The sequence below is a fragment of the Garra rufa genome, chromosome 2 (genome assembly GCF_049309525.1).
Source record: "Garra rufa chromosome 2, GarRuf1.0, whole genome shotgun sequence".
NCBI lineage: Eukaryota > Metazoa > Chordata > Actinopteri > Cypriniformes > Cyprinidae > Garra > Garra rufa.
Genome location: NC_133362.1, coordinates 47,864,998 through 47,878,317, shown reverse-complemented (window position 1 = coordinate 47,878,317; position 13,320 = coordinate 47,864,998). Strand labels below are relative to the sequence as shown.

Sequence of the window (13,320 nt, the reverse complement as noted above, 5' to 3'; positions counted from 1 at the left end):
ACCTTTCAATGGGCTTTGTTTGCAGTTATATTAAAAACTATCACTGAACTAATTAGAAATCTGTTCTCTCTGTACTTTGTTCAGACCACTGTGTCTAAGAAAAGACTTGAGAAATTTCTGAGTGGCAACGATCTGGACACAATGGCAGTAACGCATGACGACAGCCACAGTAAGAACTCATTGTTACATCATTTCCTATTTCTTAAAACTGATAGCTTTTGAAAAAGTTCTTCATATTAACATGATGATTTTAAATTAGAAAGGCTAAAATCTGATCAATCACATTTTGACTCACTCATTAGTATTTGCAGTAACAATGTAACAAATCCATTTTTAAATAGTTACTTATCATTTAATCGGAGTTGGATAAGTTATTTTCAAAAAGCAATTAATTGCGTCATCAATATTTTATTTTAATAACTAATTTATTTACTTAATAAGTAACTTACTTATTCAAATAGCTAATTACAGCTTAAAATCTCTATAAACCTTAAAGCATAGACAACACAAATTAAAAGTCAAACATGGAATAGTTTAGTCTTTTAGTTTTAAAATTACTGTAATACTTAAATATTAAAAAAAAAAATGTAACCTTCTTTAGTTAACAAAAAGAATTACTGAACAAATACCTGAACAAAAAAGCTTAAAAAACAAATACCTGAACAAAAAAGCTTAAAAAACTTAAACATTGCAATTTAGCTTGGCAGTGTCACAGTTTGGGTGGATGAGGAGTGGAGAATGAGGAGGAGATCCGGAGTAAATGAAAACATATAAGTTTATTAAATAAAACACTTGGAAAATAAAACAAACAAATCAAAACCAGGAGCAAAACAGCAAACATGTAACGTTATCGACGGACAGCGGGGAGTGATCACAAGCAGACTTAAATACACAGAGACATGGGCGTGGTCACAAACAAGTTAACAAGATAACGAGGGGGAAATACAAATATGGGCAAGAACAAACCAAAAGGACTAAATCAAAAGGGGGAAAACAAGGACTAAACCAAATGAACTAGAAACATAGGGGGAAAACACTAGGAAAACATGACAGAACAGGACAAAACACAGACATGATTCTGACAGGCAGGATGTTTAGGAAAAGCCCAACTAGTAAAATCCATACAAGTTCATGTAAACTAATGTTAACTAATGTATGTAAGAATAAATTCTAGAAATTATCTCCTCCGCGTCAGATTGTGCTGTTCTTCTAGGGTAAATTCTGATTTATCCCTGAAACAATAATAATTTGATGACATTTTTATTTTTTATTTTTTGGTGTTTTTGTTATCTATTTTTTGTATCTGGGCGAGAGCAGTTTTACATGGTTATGGCTGCGTATAATAGCTCAAACAAGGGGAAAGACGGATTGCATAATCAGGGAATATTCATTTTCGATTTCAATTTGTTCATTTAAAAGTAGACATATATCTATAGATATATTTCTCATGTTTGTGTGTCAAGTATTCACTGAGCGTTGGTTAATAATCAATTGTTCACAGAGCCTGCGATGGCAGAAAGCGTACCCTGTTTATTTAGTTTATTTAAAAAAAAAAAAACACGTTTTGTTGTTATTGTCAGTGTAGACAAATAAAAGTAGACCCTTTTTAGATTTGATTGATTTTAGTCTAATCTGTATTTAAGGTTCCTCTCTGCATCAGGAAAAACTGAAAGTGAACGCGCTGTAGTGTAAATTTAGATTTCAAATTCAATATTGATTTTAGAACTGTTGAATTTATTTGCAGCATGTAACACAAGTAACTAATTAAATAACTTTGCACCCAACACTGCATTTAACATACTGCAAAGAACATCAACTTCAAGTCAAAAACAGTACTGTAGTATGAAATCTGAGACAGTGATCAATGTTCTCATAATTTCCTGAATTAGGGGCTGCCGTGAGCATCACTGATGGTACATATACCTGGGAAAGAGACACAGAACCTGTTCTGAAAAAGTGAGGTTTGCCGTGTTTCACTACAGCATTACACTTTCATATTTTTACATGCATCTAAAACTGTTATTTAGTATTATTGCTGTCCTTATCTGTGTGTTTGCATGCATCTAGCAGTGTTTAACCAGTGATTATATTGTTTAGTGTGTCTCTGGACATTAATCGGGGTCGTCTGGTGGCAGTGGTCGGGGCTGTGGGCTCTGGAAAGACATCGCTGATATCCGCTCTGCTGGGAGAATTGCACAGCCTCAAGGGTCGCATTAATATCAAAGTAATCACACAGATTTTATTATGAGTTTCAGATTCAGCTGTGCTTGAATGAATATTGTCACTCTTATTTGCCAGGTGGAGTGTTAGTTACAATGTCTCTGATTCTTTCTCAGGGGTCTATAGCGTATGTCCCGCAGCAGGCGTGGATTCAGAACGCCACTCTGATGGACAACATCCTGTTTGGCTCTAATCTGGATGAGGAGCGTTACCAGTCTGTGGTGAAGGCGTGCGCGCTCGGGCCTGACCTGGATCTTCTGCCAGGAAGAGATCAAACTGAGATTGGAGAGAAGGTAATGTGTATGGCATGTTAATAATCAAATAGTTTAAATTTGTATGTTTTTTTTATTTACCACTTTTTACAGTGGTGTACCCCCTGGGGCATTTAACATTCTTCTGAGTATTCCCACTTAGACTGCAGTCACAATTTTTCCATTAAAGGATAAAATTTCCCCCTTTAAATTGATTTCCACATGAATTTTTCCTTTATAGAGGCATCTTTTATGTCATATTTTTAACATTCTATTGAGTGTATTATCAATATGTGACCCTGAACCACAAAGTAAGTCTTAAGTAGCACAGGTTTATTTCTAGCAAAAATGGACAAAATACATTGTATGGGTCAAAATTATCAATTTTTTGTTTATGGCAAAAATCATTAGGATATTAAGTAAAGTTCATGTTTCATGAAGATATTTTGTAAATTTTCTATTGTAAATATATCAGAACTTAATTTCTGATTAGTAATATGCATTGCTAAGAACTTTAAACATTTTCAGATTTAAAGGTGATTTTCTTGCAACCTCAGATTCTATATTTTCAAAGAGTTTTAAAAATTAAGTGATTAGATTTTAAACTAAAATCGCCAGTAGGCTGTCACTGTAATGAGTGAGGCGTCGCATCTTTTATTCATTCAGTAAGGAATCAAATGGCTGTAGTTCACTGAGTCTCTGAATCGTTCAAAGATGCAGATTTCTTCATTAAGGAAACACTGCTGTTGCTTGAAGACGCTCACCAGTTCTGTTGCAGATTTCATTGAAACTATTGTTTTGTTGAAAATATAACAAACAATATTGACAATATTATGTTTAAAATGTAGGCTACATTTATAATGTAAAATGCTCACTTAATATTGCCTTTTTGTTGAATGGTTATATAAAATTAACATTTGCAATCGTTTGGATATTCAAAACGGCGTTCTTGATTGAATTCTTATACGTGAAAAATAAAAATAATAAGATGAGGTAATTTAATGTCATTTGACCGTTTACGGTTGTCACGTATCTGGTCTATCCTGTCATCATGAACTCTTGCACCACACTTCATGGACTTCATTCCCCACAAGCCACTGCACTAATCACTGCATTCACCTGCTCTCACTTTACTGATTACCGCTCACAGCTGCACCTCATCACACTGACTGCATTTAAGCCACTCACACACACAGACACTCTGCGAAGTCTTATTGTTCCGTATGGTCTGTATTTCCGAGCGTTTCTTCCCGAGTTTGTTTTCCCTGTGTTTTGATTCCTGGACTCCCTCACGTGTTTGATTCTTGCTGCCAGCCCCGACCTTTCTGCCTGTTTTTTGACGACGATTTCTGCCTGCCCCTTTGTGTTTGTTTTGTGTTACCTAATAAATGCTGCAAATGGATCCGCACGTCTCTGACCCTCCTCGTGACAACGGTACTCCCATTTTCCTGTTTTATAATAAAAGTGGCATTTTGCTTGTCAGAAATACATGCTTGTTTTTAATATTACTTTAAATTGGGGTAGAATTAAATAAATGGCAAAGCTCAGAATTTTGTTCGCATACCCCATTCCACCACTTCACATACACCAGTTTGAGAACCACTGATATAGAGCCATGGATTCCAAACTTTTGTCCTTGAATCCCTCCTTGCATATCACAGTTCACATATCCAGGGCAGATTCTTGCCAGAGGCATGGAAAATATTTGAAATATACAGTGCCTCGCCAACACAAAAAAATGGCACTATTTGGATTTAAATGAGCATATACTGATGAGTTTGGGATTGGATCATTTTTGCAGTGATTGACGTTTCTGGCATGTTGTATGTTTTGCAACAATTCTTTTAACCCTAATTGATGCAGTGAGTAGCTATTTACTACTCAAACAACCATGTCAAAAGATGTATCCTGTAAATACTCCATTATAACAATGTCAGGATTCATCAGGCTCAATTTACGAAATAGTGGTTCAGTGAACCATTTTTAATGAACAATTGGTCACCAATCCTAACCCCATTGAAAGTCTTTGGAATGTTCTGGAGTCAACTGACAGCCCAAAGGGAAGCTAATCTTTCATAATTTGAGTCTGATGAATATTAGCAATCTCTTCCTGGAATGCAAAACATACTAAGCTAAGAAACATAATTATCACTGCAATAATGATTTGATCTGATGTATTTAAATACAGATGACAATTTATTTATGGCCAGGCAGTGTATTGCCTTTGTCTTGCATTTGACCCCATCACTTCTACTGAGGGATAGAACTAAATGTATTACCTCATACTCCTCTGCACAACTAGGTTTAGACTCTCATATCCTCATAAATATCAAATACATTTAAATCCTTATATATCCTAATGTAAAACTTTTAAAAGTTTTATGATTTTGATTGTATTCATAAACACATACTAAAACATGCATTCATTAGGTTTTAAAGCACCTAATCAGTTAAAGTTAAAGTTGAAAGTAAAAATGTTATAATCCTACATATCAACCAAGCAGAGTATTTTGCGGACATTTTGAGGTTATCGACACATGCTTAACCAATCATCAGAAGTGTCTAGATTTCAGAAATGTTGCACATATTGCATTGTTAATTACTAAACAGTAATAAGTAGCTTATATGTTGCATTATATCAGCTGGAGGAACACCAGCACATTTTGTCCTTCACATTTCTTAGATGTCTGACTCATCGGTTTCAGGTCTTTAAGTGTCTAATGAGCTGATGAGGTAAATTATTTGATTAGGAAGACTTCAGATATGTGTAGTGCTACAGCAGTGTGCTTCCAGGGACAGGGTTGGGAAACTCTGGTTATCTAATCTTTCATTTGTCATGTTCTGTGCCACAGGGCATCAATCTGAGTGGAGGACAGAAACAGAGGGTGAGTCTGGCCAGGGCAGTTTACAGCTCCTCAGACGTGTATCTTCTGGATGACCCACTGTCTGCTGTAGACTCACATGTGGGAAAACATCTGTTTGAAAGGGTGATCGGACCCAAAGGACTGCTCAAAGACAAGGTAGGAGACTAAAGCTTTAATTTGCTACAATATTGGGCTAATTTCACAGTTGTATTTACATGGCAATTGACTGACGGATTTTCCTCAGGCTGGATTCTTAACCAATCTCAAATCTAGACTTAAATTCCTGCATTTCTGTTCTGTAATTATTTTATAATATTTTCTCTGTAGACTCGCATCCTGGTAACACATGGAGTCAGCTTCCTGCCGTATGTAGATGAGATTGTTGTATTGGTAAATGGGGTTGTGTCTGAGGTAGGATCATACGATGGTCTTCGAGCCAGTAAAGGAGCTTTCTCTGAATTCCTGGAAACGTACGCCAAAGAAGAAAGCAACAATGCTAATGCCAAAAAAGGTTTGTCTCCCATTCAATCTTTGCATTTTCGTCTGAGTTTTAAATATTGTGCTAAATTCTAAAATGGCCTTCTGAACACATTCTGAAAGCTGCATTGCAGTGCTTGCAAAGTCTACATGCTTCAGATGCTAAAGTGTGGGTGTCTTTCTTTTTCTATTGGGTGCTTTATTTCTTGGTGCAAGTTGCCTGTCCTCATGCTGTTCTGGTTGTGAATGACCAAAACTGTCAACTGACAACCACAACTCAAAAGATACAGTGGTGTGAAAAAGTGTTGGCCCCCTTAATGATTTTTTATTTGTTTTGCATGCTTGTCACACTTTAATGTTTCAGATCATCAAACTAATTTAAATATTAATCAAACTATGATAACACAAGTGTCACGAACTTGTAGAGATGAGACTGCAAACAGAGGTAAGTAAAACGTAATGGTAGTTTATTAAACAGATGGTGTTTGGAAAGAGGAAACAATGTCAATGATGGCAGGTAAGGCTTATCTGACGGTCCTTTAGCAATCGTGGGAATAATGTCCTTAGAGATCTCAATGGAAGGGAAGAATATCCAGGAGATGGGTCTGAGGTCTGTGGCTGACTTTGGGATGTGCACAGTAGACCAGACAAAGAGTCTCTGAAAGTTTGGGCTATATAAAGTTTGTGGTAATTGAGATCAGGTGTTAGAATTCAGGTGATGATGATCTGGTGGGTGGAGCTTCTGTTGTTGTGACAGGTGAAGGTGGCTGCTGTGAATGCCTGACAACAAGGCCACATACATAACATGCCATTTTTAAATGAAGGGTTTTTTTTATAAAGGGAAAAAAATCCAAACCCAAAAAATGAAATTCAGGAACAAATGAGAAAGAAAGTAGGGAAAAGATTATAAAGCCAGTTAAGGTCAGTGTTCATGACTCCACAATAAGAAAGAGACTGGGCAAAAATGGCCTGCATGGCAGAGTTCCAAGATGACAACCGCTGCTGAGCAAAAAGAACATAAAGGCTCGTCTCAGTTTTGCCAGAACATTCTGATGATCCCCAAGACTTTTGGGAAAATACTCTGTGGACTAACGAGACAAAAGCTGAACTTTTTAGAAGGTGTATGTCCCATTACATCTGGCGTAAAAGTAACACAGCATTTCAGAAAAAGAACATCATACCAGCAGTAAAATATGGCGGTGGTAGTGTGATGGTCTGGGGCTGTTTTGCTGCTTCTGGACCTGGAAGACTTGCTGTGATAAATGAACCATGAATTCTGCTGTCTACCAAAAAATCCTGAAGGACAATGTCTGGTCATCTTTTGGTGACCTCAAGCTGAAGCGAACGTGGGTTCTGCAGCAGGACAATGATCCAAAACACACCAGCAAATCCACCTCTGAATGGCTGAAGAAAAACTAAATGAAGACTTTGGAGTGGCCTAGTCAAAGTCCTGACCTGAATCCTATTGAGATGCTGTGGCATGACCTTAAAAATGTGATTCATGCTCGAAAACCCTCCAATGTGGCTGAATTACAGCAATTCTGCCAAGATGAGTGGGCCAAAATTCCTGCACAACACTGTCACTGCAAGTTATCGCAAATGCTTGATTGCAGTTGTTGCTGCAAAGGGTGGCCCAACCAGTTATTAAGTTTAGGGGGCAAACACTTTTTCACACACAGGGCCATGTGGGTTTGGATTTTGTTTTCCTTTCATAATAAAATGTTTACTTGTGTTATCTTTGATTAATATTTAAATTTGTTTGATGATCTGAAACATTAAATTGTGACATGCAAAAAAAAAAAAAAAATCAGGAAGGGGGCCAACACTTTTTCACACCACTGTATTTACATCACAGAAAAAAAAAACACTTAGAAAAGAGTTATGAGTGTCATGTTTATTTATCTTGATTACTCAAAAGTTTCTTTGACCGCATGGCTTGACTTTTGCTCTAACATGTGGTTTCAGCTGTTTGAGCTGTAAGAGAGGTGTGTGCCTTTCCAAATCATATTTAGTCAATTGAATTTGAAGCCTGCAATTCACTCATAAAATGAAATAGTGAAAATAATTGTGCAATGCCACTGTAAAAAATAAATAATGGATCTTCGCTGCCTTAGAATTATAAAGATCTATCTGCATTCTGAGCAGTTTTGAGATATGGAGCTTCAAAGTTTTTGGGTTTAATAAACTTCTGTAGATAGAACACTTTTTGTTTTTCTAAACAAATGTACATAGCTTACAAAAGAAAAATCACATAATGTGAATGAGTTGTCACAGAATAAGAATATGTCAATAACTGAATTTCGACAAAAACGTCAGATAGAAACGTATAATTCCAAGGCGATGTCAGTAAGCATTGACAAATCTGAAGGTGAAATGGTCACAGAATCCTCTACTGTAGGTAACTGGTTGTGGTTCTGGCAATATTAATCAAAAAGCATGCAGGGATCAACACTATGAAACTTCACTGGAAATAGTAGACTGCTTGGGGACCTTTGGCATACTTGTTTAATATACTGTGATCTATGATCTCTGAAACATTACATAAAAAATAGGCATACACTTGAAATGCACAGTTTTGAAGTATGTTTGCATGTCTGCTAACATCGAACTTTGTCGTTCTCATTGTTAAAAGCATCAGCTCAGGGGTCAGACTACGAGCAGTTTGACATGCTGCCAGAAGATTTAGAGCCACAGGCTGATGCCTCTCCTGAGGACATTGTCTCAAACACACTAAAGAGAGAAAACAGCTTGCGCCACAGCCAGCGGCACAGCAAACAAAATGGAAGGTAAAATCAACACAGCATAGACTAGTGTTCCACACGTCAGAAAAACATTTCTCACAGATATAAGTAAATGTTGCCCCAGTAGAGCATTTATTCTCTTGATCTTCACATATGTTGCTGAAAAGCACATTCTGAATGAAAATCACTTTCTGAGCAACAACAGACTTAATTGCAGCATTTTTGTATTCACCATATTTTTTGTCCTCAGTGTGAAAGTGAGGAAAAACAGCTCTGTTCGATCCAAAAAAGACTCTGGTGATAAGAAGGGACAGCGGCTGATTGAGAAAGAGGCAATGGAGACAGGAAGGGTACGTAATAGTAACTAAATGCAGTTTTGATTTTCCATGTTTTGTTATCTGCTTTTTCCTTGCTGATTATTTTCTGATTCATACACCAGGTGAAATTCTCGGTGTATCTTCAGTATCTGAGGTCTATGGGCTGGTGTTACGTCAGCTGGAGTTTCGTGTTCTACTTCATCCAGAATGTGGCTGTCATTGGTCAAAGTCTGTGGCTCAGTGACTGGACTGAGGATTCTGTAGAATATTTGAACACAACCTACCCGACTCATATCAGAGACATGAGAATTGGTGTCTTTGGAGCTCTGGGATTGGCCCAAGGTATGAGCAGAAAAAGGTTTCATAAATCCTTTAATGAAAAATTGAAATAGAGGACAACCTGATATTTTTGGTGGTTTCAAATTTTAGATTTGTTGAATGTGACATTTATAAAGAGTAGTTTAGGCATGAACACGATCATAATAAATGTTAAAGTATTCTGGGTCTAAAAAAGCAATGTGAGTTGTGTCAATTTAGGAGGACTGTTTTAAAGTCTGCTGAAAAAACCAGCATATGCTGGTTAGGTAGGTTTTGGTGCTGGGATGCTGGTTTTAGCTGGTGTATGCTGGTCAGAGCCGGACAGTAACAGAGTACATTTACTTGAGTACAGTACTTAAAGGTTGTATCAGCGATTTCTAGCCTAAAACATAAAGTGTCAATTTCAGCTGACCTTTCTTCACGATCCGCTCGCTGCTTGCCCCATAAATTGTCTGTGAAAAACCGCGTCTCTCTGGTCATCCTAGGGTCCGAGAAATGCCAAAAAAACAATTGGCACTACCAACCTTTCCACAGATAAACAAACAGTGTTCCAACCAATCAGCTTCAGGGGTTTGGTGTTGTGGACTTTCGCTCCGCCTCCCTCACATCCCTGCACCAGTAGGAAAGTCCACAACACCAAAGCAACATGACCTGCATTAACCAGCAAAGGACCAGCACACACCAGCTAAAACCATATACTGGTTTTTTCAGAAGGGTTGTGGGTGTTATAAGTTTGTGACCATGGAAGACAATAGCTCCCGTGAGCAAACATACAGCTCTAATTTAATATAAATCAAACAATGCTCTTTGATATGAGTCTCTCCCTAGTTCACTTTTTGCTATTGAATTTTCCCCTCACCACGACATTGAGATCTCCAAAATTGGTTTTGGTGGGAATTGCAAAATGCTAATGGCTATAATTTTGTCATACACCTTTAAGCATGCTGTGATCTTCAAAATATATTGTTTGGAATTGAATACAAGTGGTGGTTGGAAAGATAATAGCCAAATATACAGTAGCTTCCGAATAAATGGATATGCAGTATGACACGTCAGGACGTTTTTTTTTAGCCTTTTTGGCTAGTCCATTCACAAAGTGTTTTTTTTATTAAGTTTGCTTGAGAACGCCAACTTACTGAAATGCTATTTAAACTTTTGAACAGTTATTATTCTTCTGAGACTAAATTTATCAACTCTATCTCCTCCTAGAGCTTTAACTCTACAAACTCCAAACTCAGGATAGATCTTCAGACTGATCTGACTCCAGTTGCTATATCTTTTCTAACTGATTGGACTTATGGATTTCCTAAAATTGAAAACTCCAACTGTCAAAACTCCCACAATCCTTTGAGACTCAATCAAACTTCCCTTCTGTGAACTATTTTTAATCCAATCAAACTCATTTAAACTAACCTGCTAATGCTAGTAACATGCTAACCATGCTAACAACTTGTTAATCATGTGAGAATCATGCTAGCAACTTGCTAATCATGCTATAAACATGTTAGAAACATGCTAGTGACTTGCTAATCATGTTAGAAACATGCTAGCAACTTGGTAATCATGTTAGAATAATGTTAACAACATGAAGGTAACATGGTAATCATGCCAAAAACGTGCTAGCAACTTGCTAATCATATTAACAACATGTCAGTAACATGCTAATCATACTAGAAACATGCTAATAACATGTTAATCATGCTAACAACAGGCTAGTCATGCTAGAAACATACTAGCAACATGCCAATCATGCTAGAAACATGCCATCAACTTGGTAATCATGCTAGTAACATGCTAATCATGCTAAAACATGCTAGCAACTTGGTAATCATGTTATAAGCATGCTATCAACTTGCTAATCATGTTAACAAAATGCTAGTAACATGCCACTCATACTAGAAACATGCTAATAACATGTTAATCATGCTGGAAACATGCTAGAAACATGATAATAATGCTAGTAAACCTGTTAATCATGTTAGAAACATGCTAATAACATGTTAATCATGCTGGAAACATGCTAGAAACATGCTATCTATCTATATCTATCTAGCTAACTATTAAACATTAAGCTTATACAACTACTTCAAACTATTTCAGACTGAAAACCCTCAAAGTTAAAACTTTTAAAAACTTTTTCAAATGTTCTGGTCCAGTAGGGGTGCAACGGATCGTAGATGATCCGTGATCTGTACAGACCGGACTCCACGGTTCGGTACGCATGTGGTTCGCGGATTAACTGTTAAGTTTAACCATCATAGAGTAAAAGTTTATAATTTGCACACGTTTTGTCTTGCCAATTTACCCATTCAAACTGTTTAAACCGCTGCCGCACACAAGCGAGCACGCGCGCTGTTTTTAATATGTTTTTTTTTTGTTTTTTTTGTTTTTTTACCGCTGCCGCACACAAGCGAGCACGCGCACAGAGAGAGAGAACGAGAGAGAGTGAGACAGAGAGAGAAGCCATGATCTGCATGAGCTCTTAGATTTTCTTCTTTGTTTGCTATTTTTGAGAAAAGAAATTGACCAAAAATCTACAAAATCTAGAAGAATACCACATACAGACCTGAAATTTGATGAAAAGAACTCAGAAAATATAGTATCTTTATTTTTTAAACACAAATAACCAACGCAAGGATTAGAAGATCAGACTTCTAGCAACAGGCCTGCTGGAAAATTGGAGGGAAAGTTTAAAACAGGAAAAGAACCACCTATCCACAGAGGGAGAAGCAGTGAGTACAACTAAAATTGCACTGGAAACCTTTTTTGGACTTGTTTGCTTATTTTTTCCAAATATAAGGCCATAAAATTGATCTTTTTATATTTTTATAAGCTAAAAATGCTAAAAAGCTAAAGCTATGGCTAGCCCACACTCTGACATTCCTCAATGTATCAATTTAACTGAGGCAGAGAGAATCAGCCAATCAGAGCAGCAGCTGCAATCAGCCCACTGCCATATGCAAATGAGCTCCCCCCTCACCACCATACAGTACCCCTCTGAGGTGAAATCTGACACTGCAAGGAAAACCTATAAGCAGAAACTTCTGACAAACAATCCAGAGACTCTGTTTGCAGATCTGTTCAAAACTGGAGAAGTCTGCAACCTCATTTTCTTCTCTGATCACCCCAGCGCCTGGCATAAAGCCATCATCAACCATTACCCCTCTGTAAAAAAAGAAGGCATTTGTAATGGCTGGAAAGTCAAAATCAGAGAACCGCATGATCCTGACATCACAGTGATAACTGTGAACATCTATAAAAATGGCACAGTCATGGTACAGGGGGACCTGAAAACATTCCAGGCAGACTACAGAACAATAGGTGAAATTATGAAACATGAGAAAGCTGTCCTATCTGAAAGCTCTTCATCTGAGCAAAATCCACCGATCAGCAACTCAGATCTCAGACCCACTCCTGCAGAAAGAGTTGAGCACATCTCCCCATCCCTGATCAGAGCTATCCCTCTCCTACAGGAGCACTTCACCAAGCTGGAGATGGAGATGGTGCAGCTCAGAGAAACGGTGCTGAAACAGCAGCAGTCAGGCACATGTGCAGCTCACATTGAACTCCAGCAGAACACAGAGCTCTTAACACAGAGACTGTCAGCCCTCACACAGCACATGACAAAGCTTCAGACAGAGAAGGACAGCTATCAGTGTGAGCTGACCGCACTGAGACTCCAGCTAGAGGACAGAGAGCAGTCCACAGCAGAGATGAGGCAGCAGCTGAGAGAGATACAGGAGGAGAGAGAGCAGCAGCGCAGCGAGATCCAGGCCCTGAGAGAGCAGCTGAGAGAGATCCTCCTGGCCAGAGAAGAGCCAGAGCAGACCCACAGAGCTCAAACACTACCCTCCAGCCCAGAGTCGCCGAACACAGGGAGTCAACACCCAGCCCTCAGCGCAGAGAGACCCGACCCAGCCCGCTCACAGCCGTCACAGCACCCCCTGTCAGGCTCCTCAGCACAGCAGCATCAGCCCTCGTCGCACAGCAGCATCAGCCCTCGTCTCACAGCAGCCCAGCACCAGCCAGCACAGAGGAACCCGAAATAGCTCTACTCATCGATTCAAACGGCAAATTCATCGATGTAAAGAAACTTTTCCCCCAGCACAGAGCTGTTAAGCTCTGGTGTCCC

At 38.2% G+C, this 13,320-nt stretch overlaps 1 protein-coding gene across 1 annotated transcript in view; it reads left to right on the top strand.

Moving 5' to 3' along the window:
* The window catches only part of abcc2 (ATP-binding cassette, sub-family C (CFTR/MRP), member 2), a 46,244-nt gene that overhangs the window by 18,899 nt on the left and 14,025 nt on the right, over positions 1-13,320 (top strand). Inside the window, exons 15-23 of the mRNA XM_073834317.1 lie at positions 85-169; positions 1,890-1,956; positions 2,098-2,224; positions 2,337-2,513; positions 5,324-5,491; positions 5,663-5,846; positions 8,445-8,598; positions 8,804-8,903; positions 8,993-9,212. Coding sequence (XP_073690418.1) covers positions 85-169; positions 1,890-1,956; positions 2,098-2,224; positions 2,337-2,513; positions 5,324-5,491; positions 5,663-5,846; positions 8,445-8,598; positions 8,804-8,903; positions 8,993-9,212 — 1,282 coding nt within the window. The remainder of the gene's footprint in view (positions 1-84; positions 170-1,889; positions 1,957-2,097; positions 2,225-2,336; positions 2,514-5,323; positions 5,492-5,662; positions 5,847-8,444; positions 8,599-8,803; positions 8,904-8,992; positions 9,213-13,320) is intronic.